Source organism: Dicentrarchus labrax, unplaced genomic scaffold (genome assembly GCF_905237075.1).
Source record: "Dicentrarchus labrax unplaced genomic scaffold, dlabrax2021, whole genome shotgun sequence".
In the NCBI taxonomy this organism is placed as follows: Eukaryota; Metazoa; Chordata; class Actinopteri; family Moronidae; genus Dicentrarchus; species Dicentrarchus labrax.
In genome coordinates this window covers 20,703,136-20,729,019 of record NW_026136723.1, presented here as the reverse complement: position 1 = coordinate 20,729,019, position 25,884 = coordinate 20,703,136, and the positions used below count along the sequence as shown (strand labels likewise).

The 25,884-nt window shown below is 40.3% G+C and overlaps 1 protein-coding gene across 2 annotated transcripts in view; it reads left to right on the top strand.

Annotated features, from left to right (window-relative positions):
* Positions 1–25,884, top strand: part of LOC127358470 (oxysterol-binding protein-related protein 10) — a 75,153-nt gene that overhangs the window by 21,712 nt on the left and 27,557 nt on the right. The window contains exons 3-6 of one of the 2 annotated variants that reach the window (XM_051391597.1): positions 2,780–2,859; positions 6,480–6,548; positions 12,474–12,671; positions 20,750–20,990. In XM_051391597.1, coding sequence (XP_051247557.1) covers positions 2,780–2,859; positions 6,480–6,548; positions 12,474–12,671; positions 20,750–20,990 — 588 coding nt within the window. The remainder of the gene's footprint in view (positions 1–2,779; positions 2,860–6,479; positions 6,549–12,473; positions 12,672–20,749; positions 20,991–25,884) is intronic. The other variant, XM_051391598.1, reaches the window with a different exon arrangement.

Below are 25,884 nucleotides of genomic sequence, written 5' to 3'. Positions count from 1 at the left end.
GTTGTTTTTTTTGGGGGGGGGAGTTTCAGTTGCCATTGATATAGAACTTTTAATAGTTATCTGACCACTGATCACACTGTGTTACAAAATCAAGCACACCCTTAAACAAGGTTGTGCTCAGGTGTACTGATTAACTGCCACACACCTCTCCCTTTGTTACTGAGAGGGATCTTCATTTTAGGTGAGTTTTTAAAGCTATTTTAAAGACAATTTTACTCAATAATTCAAGGTTGAGTGATGCTTTTTTGGAGAACAGGATCACGAAATACAGTCATTTTAACAAATCTAAAATCAGGTGCATTAATTTGCCATCTTTTGTCACTCTTCTTCTCTCTTGGTGCTCCTGCTGGCATTGACCTACAGCATAAACTCAATGTTATCAGACCCATCAAAGACATTGTTCTGTAATAATTAGTCAGTGAAATGGGATCAGAAGGATATTCTTTTCCAGTCTGACCTGCAGCGGGTCAGCACAAGCAGACTGTCAGCGTCTCCTTCAGCTGGAAGGGCTGCAGCCCGCTGTGTTAGTCAGCAAGTCTGGGCTTCAGCTGGCTATTTGTGTTTAGATAACAGGCTGTATTGTCTCTTTGCCAAGGGGAAAACCACAAGCATGCGGAGAGTATCAAGCTGCTTCCTGTGCTGCTCGCAAAATAAATCGCAAATGAATTGCTGCTGTTTCTCGAATACCGAATGTTCAATTTAACATCTAGAGGAGAAAATGAAGAGGTTCAGATGTGATACCAGCCCTGAGGACATCATTCAGAAGGTAACAGGATCAATTGGTCAGGTAGACAGTCTGCAAGTTGAATAATCATTTGGCTGCAAATGAGATCACTGACATCCAGCAGGTCATCCTCACTGATGCCTCAATCATATGCAGCCTTCATCGCCCTTTGTCCAAATGTTAGCACTTTACTTTATATCACAGCTTGAGATAAGATAAGATAAGATGTTCCTTTATTGATCTCTGTGGGAGAAAGTCAAGGCAGTCACTAGTTCAATCAAAAACACTCATTCATTCCCCTTTAAAACCTGCTCTCTAATGGTTACGCTGGTTCCCTGATCGTGTTATGCACTCTATAATCTGCATGTGAAGTATTGATATTTTGGGAAATTCGCTTACTCTCTTTCTTGCAGAGAGTTAGATGATAACGCTCATGTGTTTACGGTAAATATGAAGCTAGAGTAGCAGCCAGTTAGCTTAGCTTAACACAAAAAAAGGGGGAAACAAATAGCCTGGCGTGTTTACACTTTGATTTTTCAGCTAGCCTCCAGTGGTTATGCTAAGCTAAGCTAACCGACGCCTGGCTGTAGCAAAAAGAAGACTCGGCTTGTTTAAAAAAAACTACCATGTGCACTGCGAGGGAGAATGTCTTGAAATGACAAAACAACTACAGAGGGATTTTGCAAGAAACCCACTAAAACCCCTCCACCCAAAAAACTGCCCTTGAAACCGCTTGCACCCACCACCTGCCCTAAATGCTCTATGTATGTGTGGGTTTGTGTCTCTGCCTCCTCTCACCACTTTTCCTCTCAGTAAACGATGTTTGGGGTCAAAACACTTTCCACTGTATCGGTTCCAGCCGGTTGGACATGATCTTATTATGTTGGTGCTAAAAATATTTACAGGAGGGTGCAACAGATATGAGTTGTGTTTTTACAGCTACCAGTATTTTGTCCAGACCTCTCTATACTAGGAGCTCATGAGTCTAGAACTGAAACAATCGATTAGTCAACCAATCGGTTATTTATTGACCAAACACGTCTGTTATTCTCTGATTTCAGTCTCTTTAAATGTGAGCATTTCTGCCTTTGCTGTTTTTATATAATTGTAAACCGAATATCTTTGGGTTTTGGACTGTTGATTAGATATCACCTAGGGCTCAGTGTTTTTAAAACAATTTATAACCTGAGCAATTAATTGGATAAAAAATTAAAATAATCATTAGAAGCTGCTCCACATGAGGCCAAGTCTCCCTAATTCACCCCTCTGCCTCACTCAGAAATATCAGAGCAGATCCCAAAAGGAAAGTATCGAAATTAGTTTCATTTGATTTAATTTTTCATTTTCTTAATAAATTATTATTTTTTTTAATCAACTGTTAAATTAAAATAGATTTTCTATTACTCAACATTATGGTTAAAATTATCTGTCAAAGCCTTCTCTACTCTACTAAGAATTGACTTCTTTGTCTGAGAACAGTACATTTATTATGTGTCTAGAAATAGTCAAATATGGAATATTTTGAGTCTAAAAGTACTTAAAACAGCCAATCAAATACAGTGTTTATTTATTACCTGTATAATTCCTCCCGGGTTGTTGAATCATATCAAGGACACAACCTCAATGTCCTCAAAAATTACAGTAATTCAGCGTTTGCTCTTCTACCTTTCATTCCTTGTGGGAATAGCCCCTGAAAGGCATTCAGACAGTCATTTTATGCTAAAATTGTGACAGTTTATTAAATAATCTTCTTGCGAAAAGACTGAAATTTTAAAATAATCTTGTGATTACTGGCATCTTGTTCCTCCAGCTCACTTAGTGCTCCTATAATTTAAAAGTTAATCTGTGGAAATGGAAATCAAAGTGCAGTAATGAGAACTGAATGGCAAACAACATCGCTGGATGTGGAGACACTTTAAGGCAGATGGCTTTTTTTTATAACTGCATATTGACCTGACTTTGAACTCATGTCAGGATTTATTGGTTATTCTTAATGTCTTGTGTGTAAAGGAAGTTCATTTTATTAATTTATTTTCGTTCTGTGTATCTTTGCAGCCTCCGATGGCAAGGAGCAGCAGTTTTGGATGAGTCAGCTCCAAGCGTGTGCCAGACGCCACTCTGACAGCAGTGCCAAGGTAACACACACACACACACACACACACACACACACACACACACACACACACACACACACACACACACACACACACACACACACACACACACACACACACTGGCAGACACAGAGTAGCACAGTTGTAAACATGACCCTGGTCCAAGCTCTTGGCGTATGTTCCTCAGGAAGAGAAGTGAGCGGAAAAGCCTTGACATTTCCCTTAAGATTCCTGTTCTCCTGTGTGTCTGTTTATAAATGTGACAGTTTCCCGTTTTAGTAAGCTCAGATCAGGTTCATGAGTTCAGGAGCAGGGTCCTCCACCAGGTGAAGACCCTCTGTGCAGTCCCAAAAAGTCCTGATTCTATCTTTCTTTCTGTTCTGCTTCAAGTCCACTGGCTTTTTTAGTGAGCCTAAAGGTGACATTTTTCATTTTAAATGGCATCCTCTCCCATGAGTCTCATTTGACATTCCCACTAGAGTTTTAAAGATTTTTTAAAAGATTTTTCTTTGAATCTGAGTCATATTCATAATAATGTTATTGGTCTGCTAAAATTACTTTTTTTCTCTATGAAGTCTTGAAGCAGCCTCCTGCTTACATTACATACCCCCAGCACCAGCTCTTCATGAGTTCAGACTTATGAAGCCTAGTTATAACATAAGTGAGATAAGTTACCCTGCAGTTGTTACTAAATATTTACACCCTGCTAGGTGTGACTGTTGTGAGCTCACTGATCAAACTGACAAAGTAAAGTAAGAAGAGCTAATGTGAGATGTGACATATCTGACCAGACACCTGATCTGAATGCTGTTTAAAAGATGATTTTCAGCTACACATACTGACATCAATTTAAGTTAGCATAATTTTCTTCTTACTCTAAACTACATTACTACTACTAAGTCTTAACTGGCGCATTTCCTTTATTGTATAGATGAATAAAACAAGAGAGTGCATACATTTTAGAAATAATTGTCAGTCAGTTTAATATATTGTGTGTTATAGCTTGTGACGCTACAGTGACTTTTTGTTTACATAGATGAGTCATTCGATTGGACAACACCACAGATGTTTTTTTAAAAAACTATTTACACGTTACTAAAGTCTAAGATATTTTTAATTTAATGGTGCAACCTGATTTAGTGAATCACTAGTTCGAAACTAGCTAGTAGTTGACCTTATGAGGGACTTTTACACACAAACTTATAAATAGCTCTTGCAACCCAATACTGGTCTTTTTTTTTTTTTTTTACCGCAACAAGAACATTTAAGTAGCCCCTCTAAAATTATAAATTTTCTCTATGAAGTCTTGCAGAAGCCTGCTCCTCCTCCAAATTCAAACAGATGGTCAAAGACTTTTCAAATATTTTCACATGAAAGCAACAGTGCTGAGTCAACTCAACTGGGGAGGAGTTTGGTCTCAATACACCATCTGCATCATAATTTTCTTTCATCTGTTATTAAGAGGTTTCTTTCATTTTCTTCTTTAATCTCTCCCCATGAACACGAACGGGGTTAGCAAATCCACAGTTGCAGACCTTAAATGTCATCCAAATAAAGGCCATGTCTCTGCAGACAAGTAATGCTTTCTAATTAATCAAATCTGTCCATGTGTTTCTGCCTTTACAACTAAGCAAATAGTAAAGTTAGTAAAAGTAAAGTAAATAGATAAAGCGTGAAAATAAGCAAGGAAATATGTGTGAAGAGGAAATAAGAAATAAATTATGAAAAGCAACAATTAAAAACATTTAAAAAGTAAAAATAGTCCACAAGTGAAGAAACATACAAAAAAGATGTAACAAAAGTTCAATTTAAAATGGAAAGATAATATGTTTACAAGATGTGCAAATCCAGCACTGACACTTTGCAGAGCTCAGCCTTAATGTCTCATGTGTAACTCCTCTTGCTTGTCTAATTCGGGAATATTTTTAGCACTTCCATTGACACAAGCGATTTAGAGAAATGTGGTAGCACACTCCTGCTGCTTTATTTGAGGATAAGAGTGTCACTAAATGTTTCACAGGTTTCACTGTCCTCCCTTATATCTCTGGGCTCTTTTCTGAAAGATTAGTGTTTGGTGTTATTAGTAACTAACTTTATCCACAACCAGTCTTTTTTTAATATAGGTTTTCATGGATTAATATTTGGGCATGTGCATTTTTGGAGGTTTAGCGTGGGCTTCGAGGGATTAGTCAGTGTGTGTGCTGTGTGCATCTCGGTGGGGTACATCCCCATTCGCCTGATCCAACGGAGAATGAGGCTTGTTATAGAGTTCCTTCTGGAGCGCCTCTGCAGGTTGTGACGGTGTTGAAATCAGCAGTGCATGAAGGAGAGAAATAATCCAAACTTTATATCTCTTTGGCAAACTTTCCGTATTAAAGTTGATTTTTGGACACGGAAGCTGTGAAGGCACATTTGTCGCCGGTCTTTGCTGCAGCTCTGAATGAACAAGCCGATGTTGGGATGTTTCTAAAATATTTTGAGCCGAGTTTCTTAACTTCTGTACTTCATTGGGAGGCTGGTGCATATTGAAGCAGTGTAAAGTTTAGATTTCATAACGCTGTTTACCAGCCAGCAGCTTTTGCAAATAAAGCTAATGGACTTTTCCGGTGTTGTGAAATGTTGCATTCATGTATCTTGTTTGTCATGATTTACCACTTAATTAGAAACATCTGTAAAGCAAGTCAATAGAACAAATAAATCCTTGCTTCGTGAATCTTACAAAGCTTTATTTTATGGACTGAGGACTGTCAGAGATGTGCGGATGAGACTCTGTGATAAGGTTAAGGTTGAACTAGAGTACATCATGAGGGAGCTTTCTAAAAAGATAAGGAAAGTGTTAGTGATTACAATTAAATATGTTACAAAATAACTTTAAAATTGGTGATTCTGACTAAAAACATTGTGTCTATGACTAGTGGTGATGAAGCCCCCATTGCGTACATCTGGACTGAAGGTATTTCAAGTTGTTCAAGCAGGCACTGGATTGTTTATAGCCTCAACTCATCTTTATTTATATAGCACCTTTCATCCAAACAAGCAGCTCAAAGTGCTTCACATGACAAACTGAAACACATAAGAACAAAATGAATACAATAAAATGTAAAAAATAAAAATGCATACAAGGGATATAAATAATGTTTAAACATATGATTCAAGGCTATAACATTGCTCCAAAGTAAAAGCCAGATTAAAAAGATAGGTGTTTAATTTCCTTTTTAGAAATACTGAGAGAACTCACCATTCTAATATCCAGAGGCAGTGAGTTCCACAGTTTAGGAGCATAAAAACAAAAGGCACTCTCACTGGTACTTTTATGGGAAACATGAGGGACATTTAAAAGAAAATCTGCTATGTTTTAAACATTAACTGTCAAAAGGAGACAAATAAGTGTGAATATCATGGCAAATATGTGAGAAATATTGATAAAAATCAAACAAAAACAAACAAACTCCAAAAGGGGGAAACTGTCTGGCTCTCCAATGTATGTGCATTGAGTTGTGTTTTAATGCGTGACACATGTGTAAGTCCTGTTCTCTAAGACCATTCAGTGGCTTCCCCAGAAGATGCTTATGCCTTAATCATGTTTCTTCACCTTCTTCACGTTGTTGTCCATTCATTTGTCTCTGTGTTTTTGGTTTCAGGTGAGAAAGCTGAAGGGCTCTGATGAACACTTGAGTGTGGAAAGAGCAGGAGGAGGCCAGGAGGTGCTGGTGAGTCAACACACACACGCACACACACACATCCCTCCTATACTTCACAAACACAGTTTCACCTTTTTAAACATTAGAGAGGACAAGGAGCAGTCACTTTCTTTCTCATGCGTACTACTCCTTCGAGTAAAAACTTCTCTTTCAAGTGTCTTTTTCAACAATTAAATACTGCAGCCTCCTTCAACATGTAGCTCCTCACAACTTCAAACTGCTGCACAGCTGGAGCAAGAGGAAAGTCCAATTACTCTGCTCAGCCGTGATGAGAAAAGCAATCAAAAGATGAGAGAAAATTGGATAAGCAAGGAAAAGTGGACAGTGGAGGACAGTCTGTCTCTCTTTTTTTTCCCCCTACTGCCTCGCGGAGCTAAGCGGGCGTTTTGTTCCTGTTCGTTGACTGCGGGGCAGCAGCTGTTATTACTGTACCCACTGCTGTGGTCTAATCCTTCCCTGAGCTGCACTGAGTCTGCCTCTCAGATCGTTATCGTAGCCACTCTGTCGATGAGGCAGCCAGCGGTGGAGACTCGGCTACATCGCTGATAACCGACGTCTTTAGCAGAAGCAGTGTAGCAGGATTCATTTATTAGAAAAAACGGCAGGGTTTCATTTTCCTCATCAGACTTTATAAGAAACTGAATAAAAGAGTGAGATACATTTTGTGCTGTTGATAGATACAGACTCAATACCTTTTTCAAACTTGGCTTAGGGAGACTTTTAAAATTGTAAAATCGGATCACAAACTGTAACACATGGAGCAGAATCAACACCTTTCTGACACAGCAGAACATTTGAAGCTTTAATATCTGTTCTGGAGCGTTTGATCATATCCCATGATTTTCATCAGCGGATGGAGTTTACAGATAGATTTACAAATCATGTTTTGCTCAGGTGTGATCTTTCTGTTTATCCTGCCAACACACAAATAAGCCTTGATATGAGTAAGACAATAGCTAGGTTTCCATTCAAATGTGGTGCAGATTTTAATAGAATTTCCAGGAAATTGACTGAAGAAAATGCGAATAATGTGGGTTTCCATCCATTACTGTTATGTGACTATTAGTAGTTGGTTCATTGAGAAGTCGGGTGCCATTAAACCATTGCAGAAGAAGAGGCAACGAGATGGTGTATTAAAAGAGTAGCATTCAAACCTGAAATGATGGAAAATAGTAGCATTTATGTTTGTATCATGTATTTGTAAAATGTTACAGGTTAAAATGTGTTTGTGCACAAAAAATATCTGATTGATAAAAGTGCATACACACACCTGCAGGCAATTTTCCCTTTATGAATCATAGTCCAACTGCCTCATATCCAGCCCTCTACACGCCCACATGTACAGTTATAAATGAGACCCCTGATGTCTTTGTCTCCAGTGGATGCTGAAAGGTCCAGTGTGTAACATTTATGAGGATCTACTGGCCGAAACGTAAAATAATATTCATAGGTGTTCATTAATGTATAATCACCTCAAAATAAGAATCGTTGTGTTAGAACTGGTGACGGTTGCGACTATGTGGCCATGTTAAATGTGCTGTAACCACTGAGCTACCAAGGCGCTCTGGAATTGTCCTTTTAAAACAAGATACGGTCCAGTTTAGCTGTTTAGAGCCGTGGTGGTGATAGTAGCAGGTGAAACATAACTTCAACATAACTACACCACAGGTATCCATGGCAGGACTCCAGTTCAACATGTTCAAGGTTAAAGTGTGAATATCTACATTAACATCTGGGCCAACTCCACTAGCTGCTCTTCTTTGTGGCGTCACAGTATCTTGTATGTCTCACAGATGCTTGTTAATGTACTATACTTGTTGAGTGTTTGTTTTAGAAGCTTTAATATTGGCCATTAGAACAACAAGGTACAGTAAATCATTTGTAACTACAGCAATTACATTACTAAATGAGAGATAGTTGTGCACTTATATTATTAGGTTAGGTATTTATAACACAGTTTATATTGTGTATGATTCACATTTTATATCACTAGCATTGCTGTGTGTGTGTGTGTGTCTCTGTGTGTGTGTCTCTGTGTCTGTGTGTTAGTTAAAAAAACCACACAGCGACACCAAACCTGCACTGAGACATGTATGACCACAGGGATTGTGGTACAGTGTTTACCTTATCCTTGAAATCACGTGATATGACTGAAAACTCCAGCTACCTGGAGGTGAGATGGTTTTGTAGGCTGCTGTTTCCTAGACCATGAACGTTTAAACTCAATTAAACAATCTAAGACTGCTGTATTTCACCATGTTCCTTTTTTTTAATATATCTTTATTTTAATAACTCCGCACTGGTGTGGTTTTCATTTCCAGCACCTGCTTTGTGACTGTCCAATAAAGCAATAACTCTTTATGAGCAGACACTCTTATCTCTCTGGCTGGAGCTTTCTGTAGAGAGTTTGACCTTGTTCATTGCAGCGCCACCAACCTATCAGAGGCAGTTTTTTGTCCAACCACAGCTGACAAATACAGAGAGTTGGTTACAGTGGTTCTTATTAAGGTCGCAGCTTTGAAAGTCTAATTTTAGTTGTCCTGGTTTCAGGTATATAAAGTAAAAACACAAAGATAAGAGATGTTGGGCAAATGAAATAAGTCTTAATTTACATTCTCTTCTATTTCCACTATTAATTTATACATATACTATTTTATTTAGAGTTTTTTTGTGGGTGGTGGGTTCATTATTCTAATTTGATTACTTTTGGGTAAATGGGTAAAGTATTGTTATTTTATATATTTTGTGGGCAGCAAAACATAGACAAGTCCTACCCATTTAAGATACAAATCCTGGGTGAGAATTTAAAATCATCCTTTTCTTTTCTCTAATAAAAATATACTACTACCACTACTACTACTACTATATAAATAGACTTCCATATACACTGATGTCACATGCAGGTGTGTCAGACAGTAGTGTGGTTTTAGAGCTCGCTGCAGGTGGGGATACATGGCTGCTCAGTCAGGCAGTGAGAAAAGCTGCAGGTTATCAAGCTGATTAGCAAAACGCACAAGCACACACGCACACCTCCTGACAGGAAGGGCACAGAGAGTCAAACGGTGGACTTTGAGTTGGTAATGTTGTTTACTGTCTGTCCTGCTCCTGCCTCCTGGTGTGTTTGTCTGTTCTGGGTTTTAAACTAATTTTGGCTACAGTAGGAATATCTTTTATATGTTGAAATAAGGTTAAAAAGAAAGAAATTCACTTAAAATAGGGAAAAATTTAGCCAACAATACTGTTTCCCAAGCTTTTCCCAATAACAGACTTAGAAATCTGAAAAAGAAATCTTATTTACTATTGGCGAAAGTATTTTCAGTTGATAATTCTATAAAAATATCTTTGTAAAGGTAATTAAAAACTACTTTCATACCCTCCAACTAAGGTTATTTCTGAATAGCTAATTATGTGTAATTGTCGTTTCTCCCTGTAGTGTAGAAAATGACAGGTCAGCAGCTGACCGTTGTACCGTCTACCCACGCTGCCTCACACAGGGCCAAGTCCGCCCACGGTCGAGTGACAGCAGAGCACCTGTGAAGCAGCAAGCATCAGGACTTTTTATGCCCCTGAGCTGAGTCTGTCAGGCACATCCTGTCCTTTTATGTAAGATGAGAAGACTGGAGTCCCGATCATGGCACTAAATTTACCATGGGTGCGATCTATAGTATAAATCTATAGTTTTATTTGCATTGTAAGGGTATACATCAGAGCCATGGAGTGTGTCTATAGTGTCTGTATGGTATTCTTACTTAATCAAAGCGGCAAAAATGTAAAAAAATTATCATTATTACAATATTTTTCATGTACTTTTTGAGGTGTTTAATTGCACACCGCTCTGTGTTAGTGTGGTGGGTGATGGTGACCCAACATAAAGCTGAAGGTCACAAGATTACTGCAGAAATCTTCTTACAAGTAATTTTTGTCCAGTTCTTAAAGGTCCAGTGTGTAACATTTAGGAGTATCTATTGTCAGAAATGGAATATAATCTTTATTGGTATATTTTCATTAGTGTATAATCTAAAAAATTAAGAATCGTTGTGTTTTCGTTACCTTAGATGTTTTTTAATCTACAGATGCCTCTAAAAAAACAAGTGAAGTACAGTTGGAGTCTTTTCTTCTCTTCCTATCTTTCAATGACAGTTTGTTTCAAGAATTTCCATAAACCAAGTTTTATTCCAGCCTGTCTTCTTCACTAATTAAAAATAATAATAATTTTGAAACCAGTTAATGTCTATTGGCAACAGATTGAAATTCTCTATGTATTCGCAATGCAGAAATGCAAAATGATGTTTATTGCACATCTTCAGGCCTCCCTTAAAATTCTTTTAAATAAATCAATATGAGAAAGAAAACTGTTCACAGGTCATGTCCAGACCGAGGCCAGGAGTCACAAGTAGACATTGATTCATTTTAAGGCAACAACCCCTATACTCAGTGTATTCCTCACACCTGCGATCCTCTTCCTTCATCTCCTCCCTCTTCTTTTCCTCTTTGAATTTTCTTGGTCTGACATCTTCTTCCTGTTCCACTTTATTGAAATGCTCAGGGCTCTGTGCCAGTTGTGGAGCTCAAAACCTTGGCGTCTCTATCTGTTCGCACTTCTGAAATACTGTTCCTTTTCTGCTTACTCACGGCTCGTGGCTTAGCCTTGCACAATACAACAATGTTCTCTCCTGTAAGCTGATTATTTTCTATTAAAATGATTACACAAGAACCTACCTACTATACTGTAACTGCTATTTAGTGTTTGGATGCCACTAATCACAAGGAAAATGTTCTTACAGTTATATTAATATTTCTTTTTGTAAAAAATGTGCACAAGCAAGTATCTCCTAATCATGTATGTGACATTATGTTACAACGCCATGTTACTTGAGTTCCTTCGTTACTGCATACTGAAGGCTGGTTGTTTCCCTCTCAGTGAGCAGCGTTCTGGGGTGGAAGTTGTTTATTTGATCTATTTTATTTTCACTGCTGCAGTGACCAGACCTCTGTGCTCTTCTGAGGGATAAATCTCTGGTGCCTTGTCCGGCTGCTCTGCTGTAAACTAATGGAGAGTAAAGACAGAAGAGAGAGATACTGTTCTGACATCGCTGCCTGTGTGAGCACTGAGGTCAGCGAACTGAAGAGACAACAGTCACAGAGGGGAAGCCAAGGAGGCATCAAAATGAAGAATGTGATGTGACTTTAGCTACGGTGCAGAGAAAACAAGGGAAAAAAGGAATGACTACCTTTTTTATAAGGCACAGTAGAACTTCGTAAACCTGGTGGTGGCACCTGCTGTAGTCAAATTCAGTTTTTTAGTTAATTGGAGGGCAAATTATTGGGTTCTCTGGGAATCTAAATTTAGTTTTGTCTTGAATGTTACACAATCTCGTCTAGTCGCACTGGTGTAAACTGGCATGTTTTAGAACAATGCAGACCACAATAATTTGCAAGTTTCTCAACTTGCAAAATCATCCCCTTGTGGAAACTTGACACAAACAAGAACACCTCAAGGCCCCCCTTTCCAAAATATTTCTTCCAGTGCTTCCCTGAACGCCCCCCCTGGAGGGCAGTACTCTCCCCACTTATATATACTAAAGAAAAGGAGATGGTTAAAGTTCAAGAGATGTCTGAATAAAAGAGTGCCACCATCCTGGATTGGCCAAAATTGGGTTACCACAGATTGCATTGGCTGCTGTTCTCCTCTGCATTAGCAGGCAAGCCAAAGAACCCCATAAACATTAAAGGCTCTTTTTTTCAATACAAATCTAATATTGAACCTTTTTGTGGTTTATTTGATTTGGGGAATTGCACTGGAATTCCTTTATTGAAACTTTTCTTTTAACAAGATAGTTTTAGAGAGCATGCTCTTCCTTTACATTATCATGCTCCTTTCACATTTAAATTCCCACTCTCTTCCTTTCTGTGTCACCCCCTGCTTCCCCCCAGGGCTCCTCATCCTCTGGTCGGACCCGTAGCTTCTCCCTCCTCCCCCACCTAACCCCATCTTCATCCCCGGGTTCTCAGAGGCACCTGAGCCACACGGCCTCACCCAGCAACATCGTCACCATCACCCACCACAAATCCCCGGGTGCAGCTCGGCGGGCCAAGAGTCAGTACCAAGGACGACTGCTGGAGGTCAAAGAGGTGGGTGTCACAGGCATGGCAACATTTCAGCGCTTGGCCTCGAGACTTGAAATTCAAAGCAGACACGTGGGCGTAGAGTTTTATGTTTTTGTCTTTTTAAATCGATTGCACAGAAAGGGAGAAAGCAGGTGGAGGTGGATTAGCCAAGATAACATGAAAGGATAATTCAGTTTTATTAAAACTTGGGTCTCATTTTTTTGTTTTTTTCATCATTTCTATGAGTTATGATAACACTGTACTTGCCAAATTCATTGCTGAGATCTGGGAACATTACAATGTTGCGTGGTCCAACTGGGCGAAAACATGTGCAGGTTATAAACAGTTCTAAACCACCTGAAATGTTGTTTAAAAACTGCACACAGCTAAGGCAAGTGTGGTAGATGAAGATCAAGGGAAGGGTCATGTGAATAATGAGTGTAGGCAAGCTAATCTGCTGGAATGTTTACTGCCAGCTGTGCGAACTACAATGTCATTTTATATCCTGTAGCCCAGACTGGCTGCTGGTGTGGCGTTACGCATCTTTTATTAAAGTACAAATTGATTGTGTTCTTCCAGCTAGACTTTCTGAACAATTGGTGTGAGGTGGAAGTCTTCTTGCTGACAGACCCACATCATATAATAATTTGTATTCCGAAAGGAGGCTGGCTTGCTGATTCTCTTGTCATTTTTACATTGAACCATTTTTGCATTGATGACATTCAAATCACAGTGAAAAGGTGCTTTATTTGTCAAAACTAAATCAGGTGAAAGAATAAAAAAGGCACATTACTAAATTTTTCCCTTCACTGTAGAAGTTTTCTAGGACAGTTATCTGCTGCTGCTTCTATTGTGGATTCTGGGTTGCCCTTTCTGATCATTTGGACCAAACTCCAAAAGCTACAAAGTATTTTGTGTGGCCTCTGCACTGGTCTCAGGTGGGACACTGGTGCAGTGAGTTCAGCAGATATTTCTGGCTTCCTGGCAGGCTTGACGCCTACTGCAGTGTGCTCAGTCTTTACTGTAAGTTCAGCTTTGTTGGCATTTTTATGGTATATATCAATACTGATTAACATGGCCGGTGACAGAGGGAAGAACGTATGCCAGGGTCAGCGTGGTGCGTGTGTGCAGTAATCAACATATGAGACGTAAAAGTGTCAGTGTGTGCAAAGAAGATAAATAGGGAAGCAGCGGGCTCGTCCATATGGAACATTAAATATTCCTGACCTTGTTGTCCTGCTAATCCCTGAATGTATACATTTAAATAGTTCTTGCCACTATTTCCGTAAGAGTTTAAACTTACAGACCTGCAAGCACATCCTGAGTTAATTACATTACATCCCTCCACTTGAAATTTCCAATCAGTTTTTGAAGTTCAAATCCTCATTAATTCTCTCTGCCTCAGTCACCAGACCTGTCAGTTCTGGTTACCGCTCCGTCCTCATCTGCTACATCTCCATACACTCAGCACAGTCATTCAGTTCTCTGCTTATCTTTCAAAAGAAGATTGTTTTTTTTCCTGTCTCTTCTTAATAGCCTGTCTGCAGTTGGTTTTTAGTGATTAATTGCAAGAGATTAGGCCCGAAGTTGAGTTTGCAAAGCAAAAATGATAGTCATGATGAAGACATGATTGTATACCTTGCTGGCAAACTATAGAGCCATTAGCGGCAGCATTTTTGCTTTCACCCTTTTGTTTAGAGATGGAATGTGCTTTTCGGATCGTTGCCAGGCAGCTGTGCATCTGGCCGCTGAATTATGGAGATAGGATGACCTAGCAGTTTGGAAGAAAGACGAAAGATGGACAAGGAGAGACAAGAGGCTTTCTAAATGTAAAACACTGCTGCCCATGTAAACAGTTGGTACAGAGGAGAAAAATAGAACCTGACAGGGAAGAGTTCATGTCTGCCATCATGGAAAAATGTTTGCTCCCCGCAAAACGCTTCCTGACGTGTTTTACACGCAGCAGAATATTTTTTGTGAAAGAACAAACCCACAGAGAACTATCAGCTCTCTGCATCGTTTCTGTGTCTTCCAGCTCACTGTTTTGGTTTTACGGCATGCAGCCTCATCATTGACGTTTCCAGCAGCAGCAGCAGCAGGCAGTAAAAAAAGCTCTCGGATGCTCTGCACTACCTGCTTAACACCAAACAACAGACAGACAATGTTAGCAACTAGCTCATAGTGAAGCATTTAGCAGCTAAAGAGACAATTATTTCCCTCAGGAGTTGGTGGAGACCAAAAATTTTGCTTAAAGGAGAGTGAATATTACATATTCATTAGGTCACAAAGGACACAAACAAGACTCCAAATGAATGCAAATATTGCTCTGTGTCTATACCACCTGTGGATCAGTGGAATAATGTGAGACCATTTGCAAAAAAATGTGTTGCGTCACCCACATTTGCATCCATGAGACAAACAAAACAGTGACCTGCTCATAAATAAATATCTCTATAGAGGTCAGGTATTAAATTGCTTATTTTGTCTGACAAACAGTCCCAAACAGTACAGAAAATATATAGATATCCATGTTACAATTATATAAAATGGAGAAAATCAGCACATCCTTACATTTGAAAAGCTGGAACCAGTGACTGTTTGGCATCTTGCTGGATAAATGACACATTTTCTGTCTATTCACTATTGTTTCAGCACTAATACATACACTGTTTGACCTCCAGAATAACAAAGACAACTCATTTACTGTCTGTCTTAAACAGAGACAATGTGGCTTTGTAAGGTGTATGCCAAACTGGACGTTCGAATACACCACAGGAAGAAAAATCACTGCTTGCAATTGAAATCTCACAGTAGGATTTGAGCACCTTGTATCGCTGTGTCTCCTCTCCTCAAACTGAAACAGTAGGGAGTAAACTGCAGGACCATTAGCTAAACTGTGTATTAAAAACTTGGCATTTACCTCAACGGTTCATCCAGTTCCCTCCGCTTGTGATTCTGATGACACTTTTGGAAGGAGCATCAATATTTCATGTAAAGATCTTTCTTTCCATTGAAGACCTGACTGGCTTAGAGTTGTTAAATTCCCCATTCAGACGCGCCACGCTGTGTGTCTTCCTCATCTTGCTAAGAATATCTCGTCTAAGTGATTCACTCTGTGACAGAAAGAGAGCAACTCGCGATCAGTGTGAGTGGAGAATCATTTCTCACCTCTCAGGAGCAGAGTCTCTCTCCTCAAGTGAACCGGGGACAGTTTGAGTAAATACAGAGCAGATGGTGTGATCATTAAGCAAAACAAACACTCTTTTGGTGCGTATGTTTTCTCTACAGATGGAGGAAACAAGGCCCTCTGTGATGAGTGATTCATTTTTCTCTTCTGCGTCACATTCTTTTGGTCCAGAGGAATTGGGTTGCTGCTTCCTGTGACCTGATTCATATCTGCCATCATTTAGCTTCTCTCGGCGTCTCTCTTCCCGTCCACTATTCCTTCTCAGCCTCCAACCGCCTTCCCTCCCTCCTCATGTCATTTGTTGTTCTCCTTCCTTTATTCATTACAGGCCCATAAACTTGTCTGACAGGTTTGGCACAGGGCTGGAGGATGCTGGAGTTGACAGTAAAGGAGTCTGCTTGCGCTGTGATTTATGCACCACTGTATGCAGCAGAGACCAGAAAGCTGCTGCATGCTGATTATCAGTGGATTTATGGTCTAACAGCGGCATCTGGGATGTTGTGTTGTACATCCCATATATCTTACGGTCACTATCACCGATAATATTCATAAACATTAATCTGTTACTTCCCGGAAGACATCTCCAACCCAGCCACATAACTTTTCAAACCGTCATGGAGGGAAATCGGTCTTTGCACCTCAGTAAACTCGCCACATGATCTGCCTCCTCGGCTCTGCCCTGTTGATCCCTGTCTCACCAGAACTCACTGAACCATCCTCACACCAGGCAACAGTTGTGTGAGCCCAGCAACAGCACATAGTCGGGGGTTCTACCAATGTGTGATTGTTGTTGTGTAACAGGATTAAAGGGTCCACCACTCACCTGGCTCAAAGGTCTGTGTTTGTCTGCTAAATGTCCATATGTTTCAAAACTCCATGCTCAGACTCCCAAACATGCAGTGGTTTATAACACTATAACAGGATATTACAGTACTTTTGCAAAATACAATTTTTATCTTCCATTTTGTGGTTAGGGTGAGACAGTTACCCTTTTGTGGCAGAAGTTGAGCCAGGATCTACTTTTTTGCAGTATTTTTCAGAGGCTGTTTTTTCACGGTCTATTGCCTTATTAAAATAATACTCTGTTAATCTCATGTTGGATGGATGGTAGAGATTATATATGACATGTATTGTGTGCTTAAAAGTCCAGTGTGTAACATTTAGGAGGATCTATTGGTGGAAATGGAATATAATATTCATAGGTATGTTTTCATTAGTGTATAATCACCTGAAAATGAGAATCGTGGTTTTGTTACCTTCGAATGAGACGTTTTTATCTACATGCATCGGGTCGCCTTCTGTGGTGGCTACCATTTTGAACCGCCATGTTTCTACAGTAGCCCAGAAGGGACAAACCAAATACTGGCTCTAGATAGGACTGTTTGCGCTTTCTTTGGTGTGTTTTGCGGCTACTGTAGTTTCGTGCTTGCACTTGGAAAGGGAGTGAGTGAGTGAGTAGCAAACTTAACCACTATGTGCATATGTTGTGTATCTACATATACAAAATATATGCTGTACCAAACTGCCATATACCCATAGTATGTATAAAGATATCTAACATGACAGACAAATATTTTTAATATTTAAATAAAACTTTATTCTTTTACATATGATTAGATTTAGAGTTTTTCATTTTTTTTTACTTAAGCAAAACCTTCAGGTTGTAAAATTTTTACAAAATAAATAAACAGCATCTGACTGATATCTCTGAAAGGTAACACCAAATTACCAATATGTTGCAGAGGTCTTGTGCTGAATGTTCAGGCCATTGTCCCGCTGTCACCTCCCAATCCATCTGTCCATCCATGCATGCATCTGTCTTTGCTCTGAATGTGTGGCGCTGGGAGTCAGACCACATTACCGTCTCTCCTCAGCCAGCTTGTCACGGCTGATGTGAACTCATCAAACGCCTCGACTCTCAGTGCAGCAGCACCACTGGGCACTTACACTGCTGCAGCAGAGCTGGATCACTGGGGTTAGGCTATTTCTGGAAGCATCACTGGTCCTGTTGGCTCCAGAGGGGGGTGGGTGGTGTGTGTGTGTGTGTGTGTGTGTGTGTGTGTGTGTGTGTGTGTGTGTGTGTGTGTGTGTGTGTGTGTGTGATTGTGTGTGATTGTGTGTGATTGTGTGTGATTGTGTGTGATTGTGTGTGTGTGTGTGTGTGTGTGTGTGTGTGTGTGTGGTAGGGGAGCAGCCATTACTGAAAGCCTACTGACTTAGCTTTGTAGCAGAAGTCTGCTGCAATTTTAGGTTCCTTTTATGTGCAACTGTGTAATCTGCTTATAAACCAAACAAAGAAATATGGAATATGAATACACATACAGAGAGCAACATTAACCACTGAAGCTTTTATATATATACCATTTTATGAGCTAGTTTCTGTTGCAAAAAGATTTGTTTTTTTTATATGAAACATTCATATTGGATGTGTTTTTCTGTGTCTCTTTTGAATGATTTGAATGTGGCCCTGGTACCTTATTGGTGACCCCTGACGCCCACACAAGGCCATGTTGTATTTATGGAGTTCACCGGCTGACAGTTTTACAATAAGGACCCTTAAAAAGGCTGTGTGTGTGTCCTCATTCAGGCAGGTATTCTGAGAGATACCTTATTTTATAGATGGCTTTCACTCTTTTTTCCCAAATTTTTTCCTTTAAATTGCTAATTTATCTCTTTATTCTCTATATTTGTGTCTTTCTTGGCACAAGGGTAATAATCCTCTCTACGTGGGTTTTTCATGTTTGTGTAAATATTATTATAAATATTATATTATGTCAAGGTTTGCTTACATCAAGAAAGGTGGCTGCATTTGAGCACCATACAACTTAGTGAGCTGTGTTATTTTACAGCATGGTATGGGTTATTTAGAGTTACTTGAGGTTGTATAGCACATTGCCTCCTGCTAAAGGCCCCTTAAGTGACTATAGACCCCGACTTCTGATTTAATTAGTGCACTACAGATTCAATTATACCTCTCTAAATCTCTATCTTTTCTGCCAACATGCATGTACTATGCATAAAAGTGAGGATCTTGACAGTTTTGCAGCTTTGTTTCAAACCCAAAATGTAACTATTTAGTATGAAACACTCATCCTGTAGACATAACAGGTGGTTGTAAAAAGTACTGTGGTTTGTATCTTTGCTAAAATTATGGTTAGCTTGGATTCACGACAGATGCATTAATAAAAAGTAGAGACTGGTGAAACGGTTCATTTCAGCTCGGCTCAGGCTTTATGACCTTTATAAAGTGCAGTAAAATTGTGTCTGTCACAATTTTCACAGAAACATCTGTCTTGAGGGTTATAGGTGTAAAAAAATAAAATACCGGTGTGAAATGAAACAGCAAGTCCTAAGTTATTTGAAGGGCACTGTAAAAATGATATGTGCTGAACACTAACAATCTATTTATAAAAAGCATTGGAGACAAAAATTTGAGCTCCATCTGCCTGAGGACCCGGGTAAATAGCTGAATAATTGGACAAGTTCTGCTCTCAAAAATAAAAAAAACTCCTTTACATGAACGCCTATGCCACATATAACCCCACCACAACAGCTCTAAGTGACTCCAAAATAGCTCTGTGTACTGATGCAGGGAGACAGATGTGCTATTGAAGTACGGGTGGAGGACGAGTGTGTGTGAAGCCATACAATATTAATGAATACAACATTTCCAGGCTGATAAACAACCCAGATTCATTAGCCCCGAGAGAAGCTTATTACCCGCTAGCGAGAACCGACTTCTTCCTTTTTGTGATACATTTAGACTGTGATAGGTGAGTCACACAGAAATAATTCTCTGTAAGAAATGTTCTGTGTGTCTGTGGGAGCATGGGGGAGAACTTTTCTTGTTTGAAGAGTTTTTGCAGTTTTTTTTTTTTTGGCTCTGCCGTCTTGGAGCAGATGGTTGTGTGGATCAGGTGTTGCCTGTAGTCAAGACTGTGGTGACACCACTAGAATTAATCCTAAGTTGTATCACTTCCTACGCACAAGTAAGAAAGTATAGATATGTGAGATGGTGGAAGATATAGTGTCACATTTCTGCCTCTAACTCCTCTTATTGTCATCTCACAGTCAAGGACTTGATCTTACCACAGTGAAACGTCAGACTTACTACTAATTAGGTCTGCAATTCATGAGTCAATAGTGAAAGTAGACATTAGGGATGAAGCTGGAGTTATCTTATGCTGCTGAATTCCCTACCTCGTCTGTGTCTCTCAGCCCAAAACACATGGGTTCCTACTGAAGACATAAATATTTAAAAACACCCGCTGTGATCTGCAGCTTCAACATCTGAAAAGCCCAAATAATTTCCAAAAACAGTTAGGCACTGTAGTTTTTAGCTAAATGTACTCAAAGAGGAGTAAATGGTGCATTTGTTGGGCACTTTTTCCCAGCTATTTATTAACACACATTTAGGGCACTACTGTATTTATGATGTGGGAGGAATGAATATGAAGGAATATGTCACTAAATGCAACAGTGTGGCTCATTGATGTGTTTAATAGCTTCTGGACAATTACATAATCAAACATGGACACATAAATACAATAGCAAACATCAGGAAAGAGTAGCAACATGTGTGTATTTAATTTATTTCCTGCCAGTGGCAGTTAAAGAGGGCTGTTCCTTTAGTTTGTTCTACATTAAATTATATACTGCAACCAGGATTGTTCTTGATGTTGCATTGTGGATTAAAATATTGTCTGCTGAGGCTGGCTGAGAGATGCAGTTACAGGATGTCTCTTCTAGCATACATCTATACCCACGTTACTACCCACTAAGTACCTGATACCACATATTATGTGAAAAAATCTGATATATCTCTTTACATCTGTGGCTCATTGGTAATTTAAGTAATGTGTCTGTTGATTATGTATCTTAAATGTTGACTATGTACATCACTTTTGTCCACCAGGTGATGTCCCAAGCAGAGGGCCAACAGAAGAACCTGGTCCAGTCCATTGACTCTCTACCTACCAGAGGCCCTCTCTCCTGTCTGGACCAGGACCTGCTGCTGCTCAAAGCCACGTCGGCCGCCACACTCAGCTGCCTGGGAGAGTGCCTGAACATCCTCCAACAGACCCAGAGCCACAGCCAGGCACCACCTCAATCCCAGACCTCAGAGCGCAATCACGCTGCCCACGGAGCCCCCTCCGGTGAGTCTGCCCCGGGCCCCGTTCCAGTGCTGCTACTGGAGCCCCCGACCCCTCCATCTCCCCCATCCCCCTTGTCTTTCCAGTCCCCTCCTCCAGAGCCCAACATCAGCGGCAAGGTCCAGCTTGGGCAGCTGGACTGTGGCTCTTGTCCCTGCCTGATGAGTACCATGAACTTCAATGTTTGTAGTAATTGTTGTTGAATGTTACATTTTAATGTTTAAATTGTTTGTTTTGTTCCATTTATGTTTTTTGTCATAGTTTGTAGTTGTTAGTGTTGTTCTGTGTTGTTTCATATTCATTACTGTGTCTCTTCAATGTCGTCAATTGCATTGAAATGCCAATAGTTCCTTATAATGGTAGTGCCAAGTACAAGCTTGAATGTGAAGTGTGTATGAACATGAATTTGTTGTCAATCTTGTTTACAGAATCCTTGAAAGGCTTGCAGACTGTCTCCAAACATGCATGTCAGAAAAAAAAAATCAGGGTTTATGTGTGAATGAGTAAACCTAAATATAATGACTAATACTATGCACTTCTAAATCTCCTCGAAGGATTAAGTCTTTGCCAAAGGAATCCACACTGGTGCCTAAAATGTCAGACCTCTGCCATGTTTAACCCTCTCTGTGCCAGATCACTATGGATCCAATAAAGTTGTTTCAATTTAAACCATTTGCAGCCTGAGGGTGGTTCTATTGGAATAACACCGAAGATTAGGATTAGGTTCCTAAAGGTGGAAGGTAGACCCCAAATACCGTACAAGAATAGACTTAAGATAATGTGAAAGCCATCAGACGTTGTGGACTAATCCTATTTTCCAAAGTAGATTTAATATTCATAATCTATTTACAGTCAAGTTACTATAAAACAACAGCAGTGTTTTCTCCAGGAAAGAGGAGATGATATAAAGTAATACTGATACATTGAAAATCTATCTACCAAACACTAACTGCCTGTAGGCTTGAAAGGTGTGGAAGATGGCAGATGTAGTTTGGATTCACAGCAGTTCCAGTTGATCCCAATGGCCACCAATAAGTTAAGGCAAGAAATATGTCATTTTGCCCATAGAAGTTTCTCAGACACCTGCAGCACAATCCACTTGGCTCATGGTCCATTTAGTTGCTGTTCTGGACGTTTTCATGGAGACATAGATGTTCAAAATAGTTGTACTAAATGGCTAATAAAGTGCTAAATGTGCTACTTCAGTGTCACACTGTTGCCTCTTCGTAGTTCCAAAGCCCAAAGTAGTGAAATTAACTACCGGTATTTACTGGCATAAGGAAAATTGTTTGAAGTATATCAGACAAGTGGATTATGCTGTAGGAGTTGTTTGGGATATCTCTGTGGATGTTTTTGATGCTGTTTCATAAGTTTAATAACCGAAAGGATTAAATCACAGATACAAGCAGCAGAAATGAGTTTCCTTTGCAAGGTGGCTGGGCTCACCCTAAAGGTGTGTTAAGACAGAAAGCAAGGCGAATTTGACTGCTGTCTTACAGTCTGTGTTGATTCACCCTAAACAGCCAATGTACTAACTGTGCAGATGTTAGCTGTAAGCTCACCGTGTGTTTGGGAGCGTGCCTGTATGTGTGTCATAGCTTAGCCACTCACTGATCCTAGACCTCACCAGAAAGTTATTTCTGATATTTCCTTCCAGTGTATCTCCTTTTTCTTCTCTGGGCTGTTGGTTTAGGAAGCAGACTAGTAATTCCTTGGGATAACGGTGGATGCCTCTTTTCCTCAGATTGTGCTGCCCCATGTTAATTGTGTCTGTTCTCGCCCGCTCTGGTCTTTCCTTTGACTTTATATGCATCCATGCTGTCTCTAAAATTCACCTTGCTTTTTGTTTGAACACACCTTTAGAGATAGAGTGAGGAGGTCAAACATCCTCAAGGCTCCTTGAGGTCGTTCAGGAATCTTAATGCCTCCTAGACACCTCTCTGTGGAGGTATTCCAGGGGCAAGGAACTGGGAGGATAACCTGGGGCAGACCCAGGAGATGCTGAAGGGATGTCATGTTCCTTCAAGCTAGGAAACCCTTCGGGATCCCCCAGGAAAGGTGGAGGACAAGGCCAGGGAGAAGGATGTATGGGCTACCTTGATTAACCTGCTCCCAACCCATCCCATCCCAAACCTGGATAAGCAGGGGAAAATGGATGGATGGTTTTGACGTATGTTTTTGTCGTGACTTCTTGGTCCCCGTTGGAATCCATTGTAACTGCTGTGAATCCAAACCGCTGCCATCTTTTAAGCCCTACAGGTTTTTGGTGGAGTATTTAAGCCAAGAAGTTTTGGTCCACCTCCATCTATGACTTTGGGAAGGTCTTTCGGGGTCTGGGTTTGGGTGGATGCCGGATCCCAGCCAATCTGCCGGTCCTCACAGTATTTTGGTCTTCTCTTTGCGCCAACAGTCACCCTACCCTGTACCTGTTCATCAGACAGGGGGTGGTGTGGAGTGGGACCACCGGGCCGCAAGTACAACCCTCTTTCCTTCCGCTGCCTGGCTGATAAGTCCTGTGGGGGTCCAGCTGCTCCCCGCTTCCGGCATGTACCCCCCACACCTCAGTGAGGAGTTTTTTGTTAGGATCCTCGGTTTTGCTGAGTGATGGGTAGTGTGGCTCACCGGCATGGGCAGCATCCAGATTTAAAGCAGCTGATAAAGGGAGTGGCTGGCTGGTCGGTTGGTTGGTTGGTTTAATGGTTTTGTTACGCCCACACATGAAAGCTTTGCCACTGCATGGGCAAGATAACTCTTTGGTAGAGAGCCAAGCATGAGGTTGGACTTAGTTTGGCCGGCACGTTAGTCCCTCCAGGCTCCTATTACTACAAAACCAGAGCAGCTTGTTTGAGTCCGCTCTATTACGTCAAGAAACCTGAAGGATCTTTGTAAACTCCCACCAAAAACCTGCCAGTCACAAACCAGACAGCATATTATCAGCTGATGTCACGGAGGATCTTTGCTGCTCGCTCTAGCTCTTTCTGGATCCCCCCCTCCCTCCCTTCTGTCACTGCCATAAAGAGCTTGATGCCCAACCTTCTGTCTCTATCACGCAGAACATTTTCCTTTAAGGAAATTAAAGTCCCTAAAGGAAATTTACTTTGCAAACTAGTCCCCTTGCAGCTTAACATATACAGAAACAGAACATTTTTAAATAGAAAATAAAAGGGACAAAAGAAACATGTAGGGTAAGAGTTAGATATGAAAGCATCACAAAATCTGAAGTTATGTCACAGCCCAGAAATGGAAGGTAAAGCCATTGGAAACATCTACTGCATGACTGTTCGTCTCTCCACTGTTTGATCTGCAACAGCCTTTTGATTCACCTGCATGCCTCTATCCAATGGCCCAGACAGCCCCCTGCTCACTGAGTATTTCTACTTCTGGTGCTTCATTGTGACATCTCAGAGAGAGTAGATGTATCTGTTATAAATTGTCTTGGTGAACCAGCTACTTACTTGTGAGAAATCATTATTACAAGAATAAACGCCTGAACTATTTTCAGAAATATCTCCCTTTAAAACTCTATCTTGCAATGAACTCTCAGAACCTATTAACCTCCAAATATCTTGAGAATGAAAATTAAATTTTCACTGTATTTACAACTCTTACATCTCACTCGCCCTTTGGGCAGAGCCACCGCTGCTCATGTCTCCCCTGTATAGGTGTTCAGTATAGTAGGAGGAGATTCACTAACACTTTTCTGGTTCTTGTCAGTCAGACAGTCAGTTGACCAAAGCCGAGGTCTGGCCTGAGGGCAATTTCAGCACATTTTGTCGAGACAGACTCGCCTTAGGCTCACCAGCATGTCGACTTGTGTCAGCACAGCTTGCTTCTCACTAATGGATATCAAAGAACAGCCTCTTGGTGCATTAGACTTTTGACCCAATTTGAGTGTTGGGACTGGAGATGAGAAGGGCCAGTTGTACCGCTCCATGAACAGTGCTTTGAAATGGGATCTTCTCGTGTGATGTATAAAAAGCTTTTAAAGGAGGAAACTTGCAGCTTAATTTTCTGATAGGTCTGTTCGTACAGGAGACACAAAATACGATTAGAGCAATAGCCCTGCATTATCTACACATTTGGTGAAGCACAATGTTTAGAGGGCTATCAGAGGTGGTAACAGAATTTAATGTCTCTTTTTTTAAAGCTTTAGTTTGTGGTGGTGTTGAGCAGATTTCCAGCGATGAGCCTTTTAGTCAGTGTTGTCCTCTTAAGTAATGCATGTTTTTCTGTGTTTGCCGTGAGTCATTAAACTTGTTGACCTGTAATTCAGGCGCATTTTTGTTATATTGCATACATTTTATGTGGTTAGTTTAGTACTGAGTACCGGCACTTCTGATTTTTGTCCATATGAGTACCCTTACTTTTTATTGAGTACCTCCACCTCTGATGAGCGCGACCATACTTTCCCTATTTTTTCAAGTTATGAAATAATTGCCAAAACATAACTTCACTTTGATGCTGTTATGTTGCATGCTGCTAGCCCCCCCAGAAAGTTCTATTTTTAAGCGTCAGGCTTTCTAAAACCCTGCATGTAGAAATGCTGGTGACGCACTCCTAAAATAAATGCCAAAATTCTAGGATTATGTTGTGTTTAGGGTTAGGGTTGAGGTGAACTGGGATACTGGCACCATTTTGGTTCAATTCATGATTTAATCTAACCTAATTCATTTGATCTGGTTTGGCTTTTTTGTCTGTACCATGGTCAGAGAGAGGTGTTGCACCTGTGATTTTGGTTCAGTTCAAACGGGGAAGGCGATAAAGGGCCCATAGTCTTGTTGGTGCATCAGTCACAAACTTTTGCAATGTGGTCAGACGTATGGGCTCAAAAATCATGATGACGTATTCAAAAGACAGAAAAACAATATCAAATGTAACCCCCACAGCATGTCTGAAA